The 21296-nt window shown below is 35.8% G+C and overlaps 1 protein-coding gene across 4 annotated transcripts in view; it reads left to right on the top strand.

Annotated features, from left to right (window-relative positions):
- POLR3A (RNA polymerase III subunit A) overlaps positions 1-21296 on the top strand; it is a 37934-nt gene that overhangs the window by 2079 nt on the left and 14559 nt on the right. Inside the window, exons 4-22 of one of the 4 annotated variants that reach the window (XM_051616773.1) lie at positions 228-399; positions 1655-1809; positions 2699-2938; positions 3831-3993; positions 4196-4332; positions 4885-4988; positions 6448-6589; positions 7109-7249; positions 8411-8480; positions 9152-9279; positions 10667-10805; positions 12740-12904; positions 13182-13354; positions 14553-14664; positions 15764-15882; positions 17279-17416; positions 18997-19167; positions 19719-19832; positions 20902-20937. In XM_051616773.1, the coding sequence (XP_051472733.1) occupies positions 228-399; positions 1655-1809; positions 2699-2938; positions 3831-3993; positions 4196-4332; positions 4885-4988; positions 6448-6589; positions 7109-7249; positions 8411-8480; positions 9152-9279; positions 10667-10805; positions 12740-12904; positions 13182-13354; positions 14553-14664; positions 15764-15882; positions 17279-17416; positions 18997-19167; positions 19719-19832; positions 20902-20937 (2619 nt within the window). The remainder of the gene's footprint in view (positions 1-227; positions 400-1654; positions 1810-2698; positions 2939-3830; positions 3994-4195; positions 4333-4884; positions 4989-6447; positions 6590-7108; positions 7250-8410; positions 8481-9151; positions 9280-10666; positions 10806-12739; positions 12905-13181; positions 13355-14552; positions 14665-15763; positions 15883-17278; positions 17417-18996; positions 19168-19718; positions 19833-20901; positions 20938-21296) is intronic. The other 3 variants (XM_051616775.1, XM_051616774.1, XM_051616777.1) reach the window with 3 other exon arrangements.

Below are 21296 nucleotides of genomic sequence, written 5' to 3'. Positions count from 1 at the left end.
ATTTTAAGATCCTGCAGAGCTTAGATAAGGCTTTGCCTCATTGTTTGTATTTTTTTCCATATACTTTTTTTTGTATATGACAGCATATTAATTGGTTGTTAAATCAAGACCATTATATTTCATTTAAAAAACTGTCCTCTGTTGAAGAACTTAATCACAGTAGATGTTGCAATTCTGCATGTGTCTGTTGAACACCCTTTATGTGTTTATATGTGTTTACATTTAAGATGATCTGCAAAACTTGTTGCCATATCATGCTGTCAGTGGAAGAAAAAAAGCAATTTTTGGATTACCTGAAACGACCTGGCCTGACTTATCTTCAGAAAAGAGGGCTGAAAAAGAAAGTGTCTGAAAAGTGCCGAAAGAAAAACACTTGTCCTTACTGTGGTGCCTTTAATGGTGAGTGTCGGTGCTAGCAGTTAGTGATAGTTATCTACTGTGATGTTCTTACCTTGGTGGGTCTGATGGGTATCAGAATCTTGACTATCCTTGTTGTTCCATAGCTGATGGAATTCTCTTTGGTCTGTATTAAGAATCTGATAATTGAATTATTAATGCCAAGCATGTGCTTGCTCATCTTTTCATTAATGTGGATAGAGACATTGTCTTAGTTGCTAGTTTTGGTTCATGGCAGTTCTTGATGGTAGCCAGTATCTGATACTTCAATAATGGCAAAAAAAACACCCTGTTTAAAATGTTTTTTTAAGTATTGGGAATATTGTTAAGGATCAATACCTTAACTCAAAAGCATTTGTACATTTAAATTTTGATTCAGCATCATTTTTTCATCATTATATTACGTTGTCTCTTAATATTAGACGCGTTTGTTGTCCTCTAGGGTTCTGCAGTTTGGCAGTATCTGAGCTGTGATGATTGGGTTACACTGGAGTTTGTTCTTCAAGGCAGAGTGTCTTAATAAGATTTCACATTTTTTTCAACATCTTTTTTATTCACATACTTCAATCAAGTGATACTGCTGTTCACATACTTGCAGTGTTACAGATTTATAGTGAGTGGTTAATTCATAACTTAAAATTTCATGTTTTTTAACTCATGACAGTTGTGGGTGGTTTGTTGTAATGATCAATAGCCTGAATAAATGGAATGAGCTGCTTCATTATAAGTACCACATATATGTATACAGGACACAAACAAGAGTTATTCACAAGATTAAGAGGTAGGTCAGCATAATTCAGTAAAAGAAACGCAGGCTGGAAAGCATTTGTACAAAACTACTTTAGAAAATAGCAGGTTCATATATAAATGGCACATCTTAGTGCTGTTTTTAGTGTGGAAACTTCTACTTTGAAAAAAAATCTGCTGTGTTGGAAGGAAATCTTAGTTAAATTGTGGGCTGAACCACCTGCCTTTTCAGCTCCAAAGGCCACATCATCATCTAGGCATACCAAGACAGCCATACATGGAGACGTGACCTTATTGTCCTCTCTGTGTTTTGTCATTTAAGAAACTTTTTGATAAAGCTGATCAAGTTTTACTTTATTCTGGTGTTCACTGGAGATTTAACTAGTTTTGGAACTGTAATTTAATTGTTTAAAGTTTTGGTATGTGTTTTTTGTTTCTTTGCTGTTTTTTTTTTAAAAAAAAAACAAACAAAACAAAAACAAACAAGAAACCCACGTTTATTTGCTTGCAGGAACTGTGAAGAAGTGTGGTTTGTTGAAAATAATACATGAAAAATACAAGACCAATAAGAAAGTGGTAGATCCAGTAGTATCTACTTTTCTCCAGTCCTTTGAAACTGCCATAGAACATAACAAAGAAGTAGAACCCTTACTGGGGAGAGCTCAGGTGAATTTTATTATAACTTAAATTTTATGCTGCTTTTTGTGCTTCAAATAAAACTCCTCAGAGGTTTTCAATGTAGCAGCTTAAGCCCTGTCATGATGCAAGATTTTTCAATACCAGAAGACACTTGTCAAATGTTTATATTTCTTGCAATCATGTTAACTTTGCAAAAATGATAACTTTAGTTGATTGGTATGTTCTGATACATTGCTTTCTGTCTGTAAAGAAGGGGGATATTCTTAGTGTGTGAAACTTCCATAAGCTAGAGAGGAGAGGCACATAGAAGCCTTGCATGTACATGTAGATTTACTGTAACTGAGATAATTAAAAGACAGATTATTTTTTTTCCTTCAGAAGGACTTAATATTGAGGAGAGAGGAGACTGAATTATCTAACCTTTTTCTTTTATTCAGCTTTGCACGATGTGCAGTTTTGTTTCTTTCTGCTCTTTAAAAGCTGGGAAGATCCTGGGGTGCATATTTAGATCAAAGAAGTAACAAATATTTCAACAGTTGCTGTACTAAGAAGACAGAAATGAGGTGTTTTAAAAAATTCTAGAAAGTACTGTAATTCATGTGAGCTCATACTGATAAAATTAATGCAATGTACTTTCAGTTTGTTGTAAGAAGTTTGAGTTGCTTTGATAAGTGACTGAAATACTCTTTTAACTGTAAAAGCTGATGTATAAGGAAAATAAGAAAGGAACGCAGGTGCCTGAGGCACTACAAGTGTTGGTTCAGCATAAACCATAAGTTTTGTTTGCACTAAGAGTTCTTATCTATTTGTATGCTTAAAATGCTTTATTTTTGAACAATCAGTATATAAGGGAAGGGGGGAAGCATTGAAACTTATATTACGGCTTGTTCTCCCCTTTTTCCAATGGATTTTGTAGGAAAACTTGAATCCATTAGTAGTATTGAACCTCTTTAAAAGAATCCCAGCAGAAGACATTCCTCTGCTTCTAATGAATCCAGAAGCAGGCAAGCCTTCAGATTTGATCCTCACACGACTTTTAGTGCCTCCTCTGTGTATCAGACCCTCTGTCGTGAGTGATTTGAAATCTGGCACCAATGAAGATGACTTGACGATGAAATTGACAGAGATAATTTTCCTCAATGACGTAATAAAAAAGGTGAGTCCACCTTCAAGCTCTCAGACTGTTGCCTTCAAAAAGATTTGGTTAGAATTGAATATAGGAAGTGGTTTTACTTGTCTCACTACTTTAAATCTAGCAAGCAATTTGTCCTCTACTGCTATGTTGTTTAGCATTTTATTCAAAGAAATAGACAAAGTTGCTTTAAATGGCTGATTGGCTGCTGTTAGGTTATGGGAAGTGTATTTTTGTTGGAGTCTGTAAACTTGTTTGGTTTGGTTTTTTCCCCCTTCCATGGCTATGGCACTTCTTCAGTGGTCACTTACAATGAAAATGTTACTAAGTTATTAATTTTTTCCCATGTAGACCTTCCTTTTCTCCTACTACACCTTTGTCCTTTCTTTATTTCACCATCTGTTCTTAAGACATCAGGTTTCAGATAGCATGATTATCAAATTGAGACTAGAAGTAAATTTAGCTATTCATCATTTGTTTAGAAGAACAGTTCAACCAGACAAATACTTTTATGGCTTTTCCAAAGTGGTCTTTTGTCAGGAAAACAAAAGCAAATGAGCACTAACTGTCCTGAAAAATTATTTACTGGTTGTTTTCTTGGTTAGAAGATTTTATTAGTCCAACTTCAGTGGCTTGGAAAAAATATGTTTTAAATAAATACGTGGTTTTGTGAGCATATGTCCAAAGCTGATTCTAGTCAAAAGAAATTTTTTGCTGAGTTCTCTTGTGGGTGGCAACAGCAATATACATCCAGTTATGAAGGGATGTCCCTTTTTTCATTCCAATATGTATGAAGCTTTTTTAACCTTTTTTCAAAAGAAGAGTAGTACTTGTATGAGAAAAATTCTTTGCTAGTTGAATGTGTGTTGATATATTTATTCTATGAACTGGATGACTTTTTTTTTTTTTTTTTTAGCATAGGATATCAGGAGCCAAAACACAGATGATTATGGAAGACTGGGACTTTCTTCAACTGCAGTGTGCTCTGTACATTAACAGTGAGCTCTCGGGAATTCCTCTCAACATGGCACCTAAAAAATGGACCAGGGGTTTTGTTCAGAGACTTAAAGGAAAGCAAGGTTTGTCTAGAAGTTTGTTTTATTCCTGTTTTTCATTGAGCTGCAAATATTTACTATTCCAAAGCATCTGTCTGCTACTGTGTTAGTAGCTACTGCTACTTCAGTCATGTATCTTGAAAGATGTTCTGATATGCTGATTTAAGACATAACATTTTGAGAACTACTTCTGTATAAAAGAAGTTTTGCTTCCGTATTTTGTTAGGTCGGTTTAGAGGCAATCTGTCTGGAAAGCGAGTGGATTTCTCTGGCCGAACAGTAATTTCACCTGATCCTAACTTAAGAATAGATGAAGTAGCAGTGCCTATCCATGTTGCTAAAATACTAACCTTTCCTGAAAAGGTAAGCAGTGTAGAATCAAAACCTTTTAAATGCCTTTTTTTCCTTCCTTTAAATAATAATCAATGTTGTCATTTATGGCCTTACTATTAAAAGGAATTAATGTATTGCTTTTATAACCATAGTGTCATTCAGTGACACTCTGACAGCTTTGCTGGTGCTCATAAATTAAGGTTGTATTGTCAGATATGTGCAGGTATTGTGAAGGCATATGGTGTAAGGAGTGACATGTCAAGAGAGAGGAGTTTTGCTCTCTGTTTTTTAACTCATAGATAGCTTCATGTGTTTATTGGTGTATCTGTCTAAAGAGTGGTTGGGTATTTTTATTTCTGAATTTTCCTCCCAGATTTTTAGTTTAATTTCATTCTAATGTTCTTCTCCAAGATTGGCTTATGTTTTTCTCCTCTACTCCCTCCTGCCTGTTCCCTTTAGCAGCTTGATGCTGAAAGGGGATTATCAGCTGAGTTTAGAATTTGAAAACACAAAAGCCACAAGCAAAATCAAGAGGTGCTGAAATGTGTTTCATTGGTTTCTGATTGAAGTCTTTATCAACAGGTGAACAAAGCAAATATTAATTTTATGAGGAAACTTGTCTGTAATGGTCCTGATGTCCATCCTGGAGCCAACTTTATACAGCAAAGGCACACACAGATGAAAAGGTATCGTGCATATCTGTAATGATTCACCTTTTATCGCTCCCACTTGTTATTACTGTTTTGTGAAAACTGTTACATCTACAGGGATTAAAATCTATTTTTTGAATCCCTCATAAAGGGCAGTAACAAAAAAATTTTCATTATCTAAAAACAAATTGTACGTTAAACCCAAGAAGGTAATTTGTTAAATTTAAACTCAAGTATGTTGAAGAATGGCTTGAGCGGCAGGGCCATGGGCCCCTGCTATCTCCTCAAGAGGCCTTGAGAGTGTAGCACAAATAGCAGCTGTACAAGCAATCTCTTTTTTTTTAGCCTAACACAAGTATAAACAATCTCTGTTAGCTTAAACTAACTCAAGGACAAGGTAGAGAAGTAGAATAATAGAAAACAAGGAAGAACCCTGGAACTCAGATGTGTTACTATCCAGTAAAATCACTGCAAGTAGTTGCCGTCCAGTGAAATCACTACAAGTAGTTACTACTATCCAATGAATTCACTATGCGTGGTTACTATCCAATGAATTCACTACATGTAGGTTTGGAAAAGGGTATAAAAGTAACACTGTGTATTCAATAAATCGAAGCTTGCTTTATCAATCACATTGATTCTGGACTGCTTGCTTCCCTCGCCGCCAGCACAAGTATACAAACTAATGATCGTGAACTGCAATTTTGTTTTTTTCATGGGTGAATTTCTCTTACTTAGCATAGAAGGTATACTACAGAGATAAATGCAAACAGGCTGTTTTCATGAGATAGTGAATCATAGAATGGTCTAGGTTGGAAGAGGCCTTAAAGATCATCTAGTTTCAACCCCACTAGACCAGGTTGCTCCAAGTCTCATCCAACTTGACCTGAAACACTTGTAGGGATGGGGCATCCACAGCTTCCCTGGACAACCTGTTGCAGTGTCTCATCACCCTCATAGTGAAGAATTTCTTCCTAATACCCAACCTAAACCTGTCCTCTTTCAGCTTGAAGACATTATGCCTTGTTCTATTGCTTCATGTCCTTGTAAAAAGCCCCTCCCCAGCTTTCCTGTAGGCCTCCTCAGGTACTGGAAGGCCACTATGAAGTCTCTCTGGAGCTTTTTCTTCTCCAGGCTGAACAACCTCAACTAATCTGCAGTCAGTTTATGGGTAGTAAGAATTGGTAGTACATGGGTGAAACTCTCTTATATTCCGTGATGCAATTAGAATAATTTTTTAATTTTTTAATTTTTGTAAATAGACTTGTGCTAACTGTAGCTTTGTTAACTAATGTCACAATCTATTGATTATTTACAACAATAGCCAGGCTGACATTTAATGATGCTTTCACATTAGTTTTGTCTTCTAGTTACTTCAAGTGCTCCCAATGTTTGATGTAAGAACTTGCATTATAAAAACTGAATTTATTTGCAGTTGTCTTTACATCATTCTAACTTTATTTCTTCTGACTCCATTGTTATGTGTTACTATAAGATTTTTGAAATATGGAAACCGAGAAAAGATGGCCCAGGAGCTGAAGTTTGGTGATGTTGTGGAGCGACATCTTATAGATGGTGACATAGTCCTGTTCAACCGACAACCCTCTCTTCATAAGTTGAGCATTATGGCTCACATTGTAAGTGCACACACAACATAAGATACAGGTTATTATGAATATTAGGTGTTTTACCTTTGGTGATGTTTATCTCTTACACAAACCAAAATACACAGCTTTTTCTGAAACACTGCATGGGGGTGAGCATGAATACAGTGCAGTTGTGCTTTTGCATGGGAATTGATGCAGAACTGGCCAGTATGCTGTCTGGAGAATTCTATTAAAGCCGTGGTTGACTTCTCTATCTGTTATTGTATAACCTTTTCAGTTTTGTGGAGTTGATGTGATCTCTACAAAGCATCCTTATGTTCTGTGTTTTGTATAAATTCTTCATAACCAAAGTTATTGCTACATTTGTATAATATATCCTAAGTACAATTGATGTCAGTTCCTGGATAAGTCCTAAAATCAGGAATTCTGCCTTACATCTCTAGTAAAACAAAGCCTTGAAGGAAGCACTCAGGCATGGCTTTTCTTCTTTCCATGTGCTTGACTGCATGTGCATCACCTTTTTAAATATTTTTTTTTCTATTTTTACAGGCTAGAGTAAAACCTCATAGGACGTTCAGATTTAATGAATGTGTCTGTACACCATACAATGCAGACTTTGATGGAGATGAGATGAACCTTCACCTTCCTCAGACAGAAGAAGCAAAAGCAGAAGCACTTGTTTTAATGGGGGTATGTAGATAATGGCAGGGTTGGGATTTTGCTAGTTACAGGTGCGCTGGACCCTCTCTATCATAACTTGGATGTGAAATCTGAAATATTAAGATTCCTGGGTATGGATGATGTGATTGCAAAGCCACCTGAAGTATTTTAGAATAAATTAGGACTGTTAGGCACTGGTAGTCTAATAGACTTATATTTAGCATCCATGGAAAATTCAGGGATTTCAAGTAAATACATGTTTAGTATGTCTCTGCATGACTGTCCTTTGTGTTTGCTACCAAAATAGGCTGGCTCTGTTACCAGATACGTACTTTGCTTTCTGGTCTTGCAGCCCAGCAGTTACAGTCAGTCAGACCAATTGCAAATGAGGCAGCAATAGTGTATTTGTATTGGAGAAGGCAGGAGACAGTAGGCTCATAGGGCAGGGGAAAAAGGGCTGAAGGGAGTGTAGATGAAGAGGGATCTGATATTTGCAGGCATTGATTTGGCATATGAAAGTAGAGTCAGTAGCAACCATCTGAGTATTTTCCAGTATGCTGCTCCTCAAGGATGACTAAATGCCATTGCTACTTCAGATGTACCAATGCAGCTGTTGGCTGCAGTGTGCATTGGCTTGTTGAACCGATGTGGGAGCTTAAAAAGAAAATACCCTCCCTGCCCAGTGCTCCCCCATATCTCCTCCAAAGTGTGTGATTCAGGTATGTGTGGGCAAGGAAAACTGCTGCATAGGTGGGAGTGATGAACTAGTGCAGTAGTCTGAGTAAAGACATAGGAAAACAGGGCTAGTGGAAGTGGCTGTCTTATTACATGTCACCAGGGACAACACAACCTGTAGTATTTCAGAAGCTCCTTTCTCAGGTTATCAAATGTAGCTTCCCTTCCCTGTCCAGTTTAACATAACCTACCAAACACCTCAAGTTGATTGCAAATTCTGCTTTGAACCAGAATATGTAATTTCTGGTAACTGCTCTCAAATGATTGCTTAACTGTCAATAGATTTGCATTGACTGTAGTGAACTGAAACTTTTAGTTCATTTTTTCTATAGTTTTACCATTTTTGCTAAAATAACTGCTAAAATAATAAATTTTGCTAAAATTAAGCTTCCTTCTGACTAACAAATGGAATGTCAGTGTCTTCAAATGTATAATTATTTTTTTTTCTTGTATCAGACTAAAGCAAATCTGGTAACACCAAGAAATGGAGAACCCCTTATTGCTGCTATTCAAGATTTCCTCACAGGTATGTATATAAGCTTATTTTAAAGAGGTATGATTAAACATTTCCTTCAGAATCACTTCCTTCTAGTCGAGAATTTTTCTGTATTAATTAAATTTCTCCTTCACAAGTCAAAGTGACATTGTGAAAGTAAGGCTGTTGTTAGTCTGAAATATAATAGTGTCCTCAGAACCTCTTCTGATACTGGCTGCTTTTGTAGGTACAATTATTACCTATTTTGTGGTGTCTCAGACAGAGAAAATGAATTATCTTCATAAACATTTGGTAGACAATGTAAACAGCTTGTAATTATGACAGGGGAGTTGAATTAATCAGTCAATATTAGTTTTAATGTACACTAAGTACTTTTAAGTTTCTTTAATTCTTAATGTCCAATTAATATAAGGAAGAAAGTACAAAAATTAATGCCACTGCCTTATTTTGACCTATGGGGTAGAACCTGAGAGAGAGCAAGCTCATAGAAACACACTCATTTTTAGTTTTTAGAAATTTGGGTGTGGAGCAATTAAAAAAAAATCTGGAAAATATTTACAACTGAAGCTGCCTAAACTACTGTTATTTTGCATAGTAAGTAGGTAACTAGTGTTAGATTGGAATCTTGATACTGAATGTGCAATAGCTTTTCAGTTTAATCTCATTTTAGGCTGTCACATTAATACTTCTTTACATTCTAGGTGCCTATCTTCTTACATTAAAAGATACCTTTTTCGATAGAGCCAAAGCCTGTCAAATAGTTGCTTCTATTCTGGTTGGCAAGGATGAAAAGATTAAAGTTCGTCTTCCACCTCCAGCAATTCTGAAGGTGTGCCAAACTATTTTTTTTATATTACTAAGACTTTATTTGTTGTGTGTTCATGACCCATGGTGATGCTCTTGACAGAGGCAGTTCTTGTGTTCTCTGACCTTAGTTTTGTATGACTTTTTTTTTTTTAAGTTTGAGGGTCAGAATTCAGGATCAAAGCTATGCCGTTTTTATCCTTTCATTCAGATGTATTTAAGGATGTCTGTGTTGGATTAATTTTGTATTTGAGGCAAGCAGTATTCTTGGGAGACAGTGGTACATTTTCAATTTTGGTAAATACTAGTATTAAGGTATACATTTTTTAATACATTTTATTTAATTTCATAATAACAAGTGTAGTAGTATGATGTCCTGGTTTCATGGGGACAGAATCCTAGGCCAGCCATGGAGGGCAGGCCATTAGTAGCCCTGAGTCACCTGGGAGCTTAAGTCAGGGCAGCTGCCTTAAGTTGGCCATCAGGTGTATCCCATCCTACTTAGATCATGCTTATCCTGAGAAGGGGAAGAATGCAGAGGGTAGAGAGGTCTGTTTCCTGGGGCTCTTTTCTCTTGGACTGTTGCTCCCTTTGCTACTCCTGAGGACTAGGCTGAGTGTAAGTTTATTCCTTTAGGTAGGTGTTTGTATTAGCTTTGCTATTTCATTAAGTGTGTTTATATTGCAATCCACTAAGCTTCCCTCTTCCTGACTCCCCTTCTCGGATGGGGAGGGTTCATGGAGTGGGGACAACAAACTGCTTCAGTTTAGCCACACATATGAGCTAAATGTTAACAGAGGGAAATTCATAAAATGAAATTGAAATACCAGTGAATAATACTAGTTTAAAGCCTGGGCAACATTTATAGTCAGTATTAATATGAATTTTATAGATGTGTATGACTTTACTGATCATCAAGAGCAGTGATTCTTTGACTGCTTCTGTCACTCAAAATGAAAAATTTTAGCACTAGCTGTGACAGTTACTTCTATGTCATTATGGCTGGTGGGAGTACATAATTATGTTGGTCTCTAGACTCCTGAAAATTTAAACCAAATTCACTATGGAATGATGTGATTATAAATGCTGCAACCTCTTTAGGAAATGAAATTACAGCAGCAGCATTTTATTTTTTTTCTTTTCTAATCAGAAAGGGAAATGTGGTAGTAACAGCAATAGAGTGTTTTTCTCTAGAGATATGCACATGCCCTTATGGGAAGTATAACCATTCAGCAGTTGGTTGTTTCTATCTATAAAAATGCCTATTCCTATTGAAAGGAATACTGTTAGGCTCTTTCACAAGTATGGTTCTATAGAGAAAACAATTTTACAACTAAATTGTTGCTTGTTGTTTTTCTGTAATTGTAACATGAACTCTGTAATCCTAATTCTTGTCCTTTTGTTTCTCTAAGCCTGTAACACTCTGGACAGGGAAACAGGTTTTCAGCCTCATTCTCAAACCCAGTGATGATTGTCCTGTAAAAGCCAATCTGCGAACCAAGGGCAAACAGTATTGTGGCAAAGGGGAAGACCTGTGTTACAATGATTCTTGTGAGTGATGGTTCTGAAGCTGTATTTTTCAAGTCTTCCAAGGAATTGTTGCTATTGTTTGTTGCTGTTGGGCTGACTGTAGGAGTTAAAGCAGTATTAGCATAAGTATTCTTGAAATAAAAAATTCTCTGAAGTTTGAAATAGTGAACACCAAAGAAAATACCTAGGTGGTTTGGCTTGGGTTTTTGGGTTTTTTTTGTAATAAAATTTATTTTGTGTGATGTCAGGCTTGTTGTGTTAATAATGCAGTATTTTAAGGTGAGAGAGAAAAGCAAAGAAACATAGGAAGTGGTTGTGCAGGGAGTGAAAGGAAAAACTTATTATCTTAAATAGGGGTAGTGATACAGGGTTTACAAGTCAAACAGTGGAAGGATTTAGGATATACAAGGAAAATGGGAATTTCTAGGCTATTAAGCCATCTGTGTCTTTCCATTCAGGGAAGTTAGTGACAGATGGGGAAAGCAAAGCATCAGGCTTGAAGAAGCTGTAGGATTTGAGCAAGGCTTTGCCTATTATTAATTTAGTATTCATGTGGTAACAGCTGGAAAAGACCTTTGAGCATGCAGCATTAGCTTGGCTTTTTGCTGCTCCAAAGTGTGAGTTAACCTAGAGAGAAACCACTGACTTACAGTAATTCTGTCATGTAATGTTGATGTGAGAGCAGATTTACCAATTAGGACTCAAATTTGCTCTACACCAGACTCTGAGCTATTTCTTTAGAAGGTAGGGCCACTCTGTGGTTGTCAAGTTGGTTATAAACATGGTGGCACAACATTTTTAGCATCTATGGAATGTGGGGTAAAAAGCAACAAAGCAATCTTGTTCACACTTGTGTTCACAGTCTTATAATTTTATTAAGTATGGGAATAATTTCCATATTCTGAGCTAGACAGTAGCTGATGATGTGGAAAACTTTTATTTCATTGGTGGCTCTGTTCAGTTCTGTGGAAAAAAACCCTTAATTTCTGAAGGAACACTGGTTCTCTTCAGAAAGTTCTCTGCAATTTCTCCAAAGTCTTAAGAAATCCTGGTATTTTATTTTGATTGTAAATAATATATGATTGAGATGTGACGTTGGATTCAATAAGATGATATAAAAATACAGGTAGGAAATACCGAGCTTAGAGTACAGTGTGCAAACATTTACACTGTTCTGCATAAAATGATTTAAATGAGATCCATCTACTTATGCCAGTTCTGTGAAAGATGCATAACAAAGTTGAGGATGAACATGCATTGTACTGATTTTGTAGAAAATGGCTGAAGTTCATATACAGAAGATAGCTTAAAGGCTAAAGCTTATAAGTAAGATTCAGTGCCTGACATGGGAGGTTCCTGATGGAGCAAAAGGAAGTAATGTAAAAAAGGCAGTGTGGATGGGCCTACAGGCAAGATATCTTTGGTGTACTTGCAATTGAGGAGATATCTGAGTCCAGTGTGTCTTTTAAATTTTATCTGTGCCTCCAGAGATGATTGAGTTGAACTGAATATCAGAATCTTTGAGTAAGATAACTACTTTATTTCTGAAATTTTGTTGCTCTAGTTTATAAATAAATTACATTGGTTTATTATGTGTGATGGAGGACTTTTTTTCTGGACAGGTAATTTTGATTGAAGACTTCATTCTGATTAATGAAGCAAAGTTTTAGTTCTTTTAAAGAAAGGTGTATTCACAATGTTTCTCACAGGTCTTAAAGTGGATACAGTTCCCTTTCTAGGGAGGAAGGGAAATAAATTTTAACTTAAGTCGATCATGTCAAGTTGTAGGCTGTTCCCTCACTTAGTTGTGCACTTCTACAGATACATTAAATGTGTGTCTTTGGGTTTTGTTCTTTTCATGAACACAGCATTTATTTAAAACCTACTTTGTAACTGATTACTAGAGTTCAGATAATGTTTTTGAAAAAATACTGATTAATTTTGCCTTTTTCTAGATGTCACAATTCAAAACAGTGAGTTAATGAGTGGCAGCATGGACAAAGGAACTTTAGGTTCAGGTTCCAAGAACAATATCTTTTACATCTTGCTGAGAGACTGGGGACAGGTAGAAGCTGCAGATGCCATGTCACGACTAGCCAGACTTGCTCCTGTGTATCTTTGTAAGTAATAGGGGAAGTACCTTTCTGTGTAAAATAGTATCTTAAAGCAGAAATACAGAATAAGCAAGACTTTTCTTTCAAATATGGTGTACTGTGTTTAAAAAAAATAAGCTGACAGAAGGAGTGAAACAACTGATTGTACTTATGATGGTCACATGATGAGAGAAAAAAAAAGTTCCCCAATGACGATAATTCCTGGTTTAAATTCTGTTTTCTCTATATGAGATTGAACTATCAATCTAATCTTATGTATTTTTATTTTTTTCTTTATTAATAGCTAATCGTGGATTTTCAATTGGAATTGGTGATGTAACTCCTGGGCAGGGCCTGCTAAAAGCTAAATATGAGCTCCTGAATGCTGGCTATAAGAAATGTGATGAGTATATTGAAGCTTTGAACACTGGCAAGCTACAACAGCAGCCTGGCTGTACTGCAGAGGAGACACTAGAGGTACAAGTTTTAATTTAAATCACTATATAGTCTTCATTAATATATTCACGTAAATTGTGAAGTTCAAATTTGTTTTCTGAAACCTAAAAATACAACCAAATAGGGTTCCTAGCTATGCAACTTCAGCTGAGTCTATCTAGGCTTAACATTTAGGTGTTTGTATACATCTAAAAATGTTAGCTAAATATTAAAACTTGAGATCCTCTCTCCCTCCTAGCTGGTGGTATTGGGGTGACATACAAGAGAATAGAATTATACAGGTAATTGGTATGGGATTTATTACATATATCAATATTTGCTAAAGTAATAAAGAACAGTAACAACAAAGAACCAGGAAGTAAAATATTCCTTTTCTTACAGTTCTGTTTACATGTATTTTCTTGCTCATTATTGGGGCAGAAGTTAAGTGGACTTAGGTTATGCTAGGTTTTTTCTTTTTTCTGTAGTGATGTTAATGGAGAGCAATGAATGTTGCCCAAAAGCTTATGGACAGGGACTTAAGTCAGCTCAAGAACACTTTTTAAAGTTGTCTTTAATGATTCTACATATGTCTTCTTGGCTAGTCAGTGTCTATCTTTTACCTGAAGAAAAAGAAGTAGAAAACAAACAAAAACAAAGCAAATAAAAATAAAACCCACAAACAAAACAACTCCAAACAACCAGAAAACCCCACTTTACAACATACTGTCACAGTTGTCCCATTTAAATTGATGCTCTGACTGAAAAAAATGTATTGCAGTCTTTTCCAGTCTGTCTTCTCAGACACCTGGATATATCCTGGAATTTTTTGTGTGTGTTTCTTACATTCTTAACAATTGGAGTTATTGGCATTGTACTCTCTGAAAGCAGTACAAAAATGTATTTTTGGTGGTCATCTTTGATGTAGTGCAGCGAGACTTAGAGCTTAGCTCAATGCTGACTTTAGCTTAAACTGATGCTGCTGACAAAAGAAGCTGTCATGTCTCTGGCTAGCCATGTCTTATCCCAGCAAAGAATTCTTGTGCAGCGAACTGGAAAGCTGAAAGTTATATGAATTAAAAGTTTAAACTTGTTTTGCCAAAAGCACAGTCTAGCTTTCTTTCTCTTTATTGTAGTTTGAGTTCTGTTTCAGTACTGAAAGTATTGCTAGCAAGTGATAAAGTACTGTTTGTGTATAGTATTTTTAACAAATGCTCTCTTTCTGAAATCTTGATTTCAGGCCTTAATCCTTAAAGAACTCTCTGTTATCAGAGATCATGCTGGCAGTGCCTGTCTCAGAGAACTGGACAAGAGCAACAGTCCCCTTATCATGGCTCTCTGTGGTTCTAAAGGTAGGGATAGCTAAGCTTTGAAAGTAGATTGCTCACTCCCGTCGCTGTTCACAAAATTATTTGTTCTGTCTTTGTAGCTTGTTTTATACAGTCAGTTGTGCAACTATCGCTTTATGTCATACAGAAATGAAGTGACTTCTCAGTATATACAGATTGGGTGTAGCTAATTAGAATCAAGCTGATGTGCTAGGTTTTGTATCTTTAAATTTTTCATGCAAACTGGAAAACATCCTGTTGGGACTTCAGATGTTTATAAGACTTGAATTAATTCATCAGTAATAAGTTTTCGGTTGCATTTTTTGCTTCAAGTATCTGTATCACATACAAAATCAACTGGAAATTAATATGTTAAGAATCGGATCTAATATTTCAGCAGTATTCACTGCTTTGTTTCTGAAGGATCACTTGTGTAGTAAATGTTTTATACACAAATTCTTACCTGAGCTTTCCTTAGTTTCCTATGAGAATTTGAAGAAATAGCTTTACTCTTTGTCTTTATTTACCTGTCTCTAATGCTGCAAGCCACAGGGTGACTTTTTAAATTTCTACAGAAATATGTAAATCCAAGAAGATATTAAGTGTATAATTTTGGGGGGGTGGGAGGCATTATTTGCAAACAAGTTCAGCAAATAAAATTTCTGTGTTAGTGACTTAATTCTCTGGGACTTAATTTGTTATAGGAATCTTGGCAGACGCTGAGCTCTTCATAAAATATACTGTAAAAGTATTTTTATCTAAGAAATTGCAAAGCCAATTGTGTGGGTCAGGATCATGAGTTGTATAAAACACAATCCATAACACAAAGCAGGAGAGAACAAATACTGTTTTTAAATAGTGGTGGCATGAATGTATGTGACCCAAAGGAAAAATATATAGAAGTTGTTAGCTGTGTCATGCACTTAGTTGTCAGTTTGCATAAATGCTGAAATGAACAGGACAAGTAACAGAAAAGCTTCTTCAGTGGTTGTAATTCTAAAGTATTTTTGACAAATTATGAACCTAAATAATAGGTATTCATACAAGTCGAGAGAGCCGAGTGATCAGATGAGCACTGATATTCCTCATTTATGAGTAAGATTTTTTTTTGTTTTTTTTTCAGGCTCCTTCATTAATATATCCCAGATGATTGCCTGTGTTGGTCAGCAGGCTATCAGTGGGTCCCGAGTTCCTGATGGATTTGAGAACAGATCCTTGCCTCACTTTGAGAAGCATTCTAAGGTAATTCTGTATGCTTACTGTGAAGAATAATGAAACAGGTTGCTTTTAAGCCATTTTAAGAAGGATGTGTGATAAGATGTTCTCTCATTATGTGGTGAAGGAAAGGATCACAGGCGGTGAACCTGAATTCTTTTTAATGTGATTTGGGGATTAACAGCAATGTGGTAGGGTATCTGGTTAGCCTGAATTTTTACAGCTAAGCCTTACTCTAATTTTACGAAATTAGAAAAGTCTAAGGAAGTCTGATGATATGTTTTTGGTTCTCTTGAGAGTCCTAAAAATAATTTGTTGAAGTATTGTTTTCTGATTCACTGCACTAAGGTTTTTCAGGGCAGTTGCTGAGTGTCTGTTGATATCTTTAGACAGGTGAAACATGTCATATAAACCATTCTGGAGCCTGTTCTTTTTATGCTAGGGTGGGTATTGTGGGTTAATCTGAAAACTCCATGTTTGACTTCTGTTCTACATAAAGCAGCAAGGAGTCTCATGCCTTTGTTAGTATAATCCAGTGAGATTTATTTTTTTCCAAACTGCTGTCTGAAATCTAATGATCAGTAGAGAAGGTTCTAGGTACCAGCCATCAATCTTGTATGTTATTCAGGTAACTGAGAGCCAGATGGTAGCCATGACACTGGATTTGTCACTAAATGTCCAAATTTCAACTTCTGAGTTCTGTAACTTTTTTTTTTCTCTTGAATGAATTACAATAGAGAAAAAACATTTTGTGTATTAGATGAGAAAGAAAAAGTTAAACTCTAGCTTTTTTTTACTGATTCAGGAAGTACTACCTGTTAGGATATCACTTTTTGCTGTTATTTTGGGTGAGCCTCTTTGTAGCCTGTACATTGTATTATGTGGTCATTGAGCTAGTTTGTTTTATCTGACTTAAAGGGATGCCTGCATTAAGTTCGTTGGTAAGAACTCTGATCAGAGGTGAGAGCAAACTAGTTAAAATTATTTGTTATATGTGAGCCTACAGTTGTGTTGTTTTTTTTTTCTGGATTCCTTTGTCTTCAGCACTGCATACCTTTGCTATACTGTTGCAAAATGAATATTCTTGTCTTCCTGTCAGTATTTGCAACTTTCAGAGAGGCTACAGTGTTACAAGTTGGTGTAGTGTTTGCAAGGAATGGCTAGAAGCATGGAACTTACAAAAGAAGGAAAGTCTGTTAGATTAGTTTGGAAGAACTAGGCAAGGATTTTGTGTTTTAGACCTGTATAAATGCTTCTAACATCAAACTTCAAAGCTAAAAGAAGCTGAGGCAATTGCTCTGTGCTTGTGTGTATATTGGCTAGCTATCTGAAAGAATTTAAATGACACAGATGTTTTTCTGTATAACACACACAGTGTGTACCTTTCATTTTAACCATTTTTTTTCCCCCCTCTTCTCTGTAGCTCCCAGCAGCAAAAGGCTTTGTTGCTAATAGCTTCTATTCTGGATTGACTCCTACTGAGTTTTTTTTCCATACAATGGCTGGTCGAGAAGGTCTGGTTGACACAGCTGTAAAAACAGCTGAAACTGGATATATGCAGGTAACTGTCAGTGGAATGGGGATTTTTTCAATCTTGCAAAAGGAGGATATTTCTTATGTGCATATTGAGGGAAGGGATGGGTAGAGGTACATACACTGTGTGTATTTATTGTTAATATGACAGAAATGTGAAATACGTGACTCTGCTTTATTCTCCAGTAGATGTGAGGTTTGTAAATGAGACTTAAGGCAATGGTACAGTAACATGCTTGTAATAAACTGTTTCTTCTTGAACATGGGTGATAAAAGCCCTTGTTCTGTGAAATTTTTGAGGACTACTTTTTATGTAATGTGTCTTGCTAAACCCAATATGAATGATGGAAGCTTTGTTGGTACATGATAAGATAGAATTGAGTTGTGAGTGCTTTTTCAGATGTGGTTTTTCTACAATGAGAAACAGAAAACACAAATCCCTGGTTTGGGTTATAGAAAAAAAAGACTGTCTGGATGACAAATATGGCTAAAGGTCTGTTTCAGGATCTGTTGTATTTAGGTAACAGGCGCTTTGGCTGTATAGACTTGGACTTAATGTCATGTAAGGTATTAGTGTCTTTGGCTGTATCTCGTGAAAATAAATGTCTGTCCAAAAAAGCTTCTTGCTCTTATGAGCAGTCTTAGGACTACAGTGAAAATATTTAAATAATACCTTAAATGTAGTCCTCTTTCCAGTGTAACAAGCAGTAGAAGAGCCAAGACAATATGGGCTGGGGACACCTTCAGAGATATGCAAGTAACTCTACAAAGACCAAAATAAATTCTTTTTGGGGTGGGTGACTGATTAGATGATCTGTTTCCCAAACTAATGGAATACTGTTTGCATATGTGTAAGTATATGAAAAAAAAATCTGCAAAATATTTTTCTTCATCAAGTTTCACGCTACATGAATAAATTGTAGCATTTTGGCTTTGGAATTAGGAAAAAAAAAAAGTAATATTATTTTAATCTTTTTAACAATTGATATTCTTTAGTGAGCTAATTTATATTTGTAGAGTGTAGTCTATCTTTCAAGTTAAAACTTTTCTAACCACTGATGCTTCATAGTATGCCTTCTTCTAGGGAGGTGGAGGAAAGAAGGTGGTAATAAAGGGATTGCCCAATACAACTAATTTGAAGTAAGACAAATAGCTAACACTGGTAGACAAATAGCTCTGTCTTTTGTCAGTGACATAATGATTGACTGCTTCTGTTTCCATATGCAAACAGTGTTGTATCCCTTGAGAAATGGACCTGACTGGAAGAATATGAATATACTGTAAAAAAAAAAAGACAACCCCTGAGTTCCTTAGACTGTAATAGGTTTTTGCATCTTAGCATTAGGTTTCCTATATGATGGACTTCCTAAATATGGAGAATTGTATTGTTCCTTTAAATGTTACTATTGTTGGCTTTCATGTTCTGAGGAATGTACAGTAAAGTCCAGAGGATAGTGTATGACTGAAAACAGGTTTTTAAGCTTCTTAATCACTGTGTCAGATTAATTTCTTGAGTCTGGTTTCTATAATTTTTCTAAGCCAAATCGATAGCTATTTTTAAAAATATCCCAATTACTTTCCTTGCACTTATGTTTTCCCCTCCCTCAGAGGCGGCTGGTAAAATCACTTGAAGACCTTTGCTCACAGTATGATTTAACAGTCAGAAGTTCTACTGGTGACATTATACAGTTTATTTATGGAGGAGATGGCTTGGATCCTGCAGCCATGGAAGGGAAGGATGAACCACTGGAATTCAAGCGTGTTCTAGACAATATCAGAGTAAGGATTGCTGAAATATCTTTTTCTGCTGTGCTTAGACATAATTCTAGGGCTTCACTAATACTGGCTTAGTTGGGTACTAAAATAGACTTCTGTTACACAAATTCCATATTAAATCAAGACATGCTTGTTCTTTGTGTTGAACAGCTTCTTAAGTCAGAGGCCTGATGTGTTGAATAACTGGGTATCTTGTGATGTTTGGAGAATGGTATTGTTTGAGTTTGATTTTGTGTTTTTTTTGCTGTTTGCTTTTTTTCCTCCCCCTTCCTCAACAAAGATAAAAGCCTTTTGCTGAAATAACTGTTCAGATTTCTGTAATGCGTGTGTAATAAATTGATAGAATTAGAAATGTGTGTGCTTATACCTTTAGATTTTTGCAAAAGAAGCAGTGTATGTGGACCTGGTCTTCACAGTAGTCTGGTATTATATAGTAAAATAACCCATGAAACTGAAGAATGCTGTTAATCAATTGTATGTATCTATATTCTCTGCCTGTACAATGAAGCTTTTGTGTGTATGTTTTATGTGAGGAAGATTTTTTTCCTCTGAAGGCTGTATATCCATGCCGAAGTGAACCAGCCCTTAGTAAAAATGAATTGGTGTTAACATCTGAGTCCATCATGAAGAAGAATGAATTCCTTTGCTGCCGAGACAGTTTTCTGCAGGTACCTATCTCACTTCCTTGTCACACTGTGATTAGTTTTTTGCTTACAAAATCAAGGAAATCCCTCTGTAGGAGCAATGGCTGAATTTTATGCATTTGTAGAAGTAGTAGTGGTTTGTTCACTAATAAATCTTTCTGTACATTTAGGGGATGGGGAGGTAGGACTAGTAATTTTCATTGTGAGTATGGTAGTTGTTCATATTCACCACAGGAACTTTAGAAATTAGAGAAAAACCTAGTTATTCTCTGAGTAGAAAATGCCGCTGATCAGAGAACTTGCAGGAAGTTCTCCCCATAGCAAGATGGTGCAGTAATAATGTGCGCTAAGTCAGAAATTAATAGAATTAATAGAAACACCACCTGTGCACTTGTATCTATTTACCTTGCTTTCCTAAATGAGCAAAAAACTTGTAATGTGAAGCACTTTGCTGCACAGGGCTTCTGTTCTGGGGAAAACTTGCATATCTTGTAAGGGTAAGTGAATGTTCACATGGCTGCTTGCATTTCGAAATGTAGGATTTGAAATGTTGGAAAGAGCATTAAGCAATTTTCAGTATTTGAGAAAGCAACACTTAGGACTACTTAGGGAGACAGTGAGAAAAACTGTAGAATTAAGCTTTGTCTTGATGAAACTTCTGATTACTGGCAGCAAGGACAACCGCATGAATTTAGTGACCTGCTCTTATAGCGTTTATTTTTAATAGATCAGATTGCTTCAAAGCAGAAGGTGACAACCCTAGTAAGCAGTTACTTATAAATCTGATCTGCAATTCTGTTGCTAGAGCAGAGTTGAAAATATAATTATATCCATAATTGAAATACACTGTCAATCTTAACATCGTATCTGAAGGAAAAAAAAAATACTGTATATTAATATGGAAGTTTGGAGATGAAGCCGTTCTTTGAGGTATACGTCTTTTAAATCATATCAGGAAAGTCTAAATAATTGCTATTAATTGCAGAGGCACAGATATGGCTACGTCACGCTGATGGTAGTTAAGATTTTAAAGTTTTAGATACTGTTACATTTTCTTCTTTCCTTTTCTTTTTTTATCTATTCATCCTTGAAGACATTAACTGAGACAGGTTATGAAAAATATAATGAGGTAATTGTAGCATGTGTGTGCACTGTGTGAGCATTAATGTTAGTGCTTTTTAGCTAAAGATGTGTGTATAGTGCTAAAGTAACTGATTAGCATATACATTACTGCTTGTTATAATGTAGGTGTTCATAACAATTATTTGTACAATTTCTTTTTAATGATTAAAATCATTGCACATTAATCTGTGTAGTTAAATTTGAGAATTTGAAGAAGCTTTTTTAATCCAAGACTTCCCTTTCTAAAACTCATTCATTCAGCCTTTAGGGATATTAGCATGTTTTTCTGATGTTTTCTTATCCTTTCCTCCAGAAGAGCAGAGATTTCTTAGAGTTGTTATTTTACTACAATGGGCTTATCCATTT

This window comes from Apus apus, chromosome 4, assembly GCF_020740795.1.
Source record: "Apus apus isolate bApuApu2 chromosome 4, bApuApu2.pri.cur, whole genome shotgun sequence".
NCBI lineage: Eukaryota > Metazoa > Chordata > Aves > Apodiformes > Apodidae > Apus > Apus apus.
The sequence above is the reverse complement of the archived record's forward strand: the minus strand, read 5'-3'. Positions and strand labels throughout refer to the sequence as shown.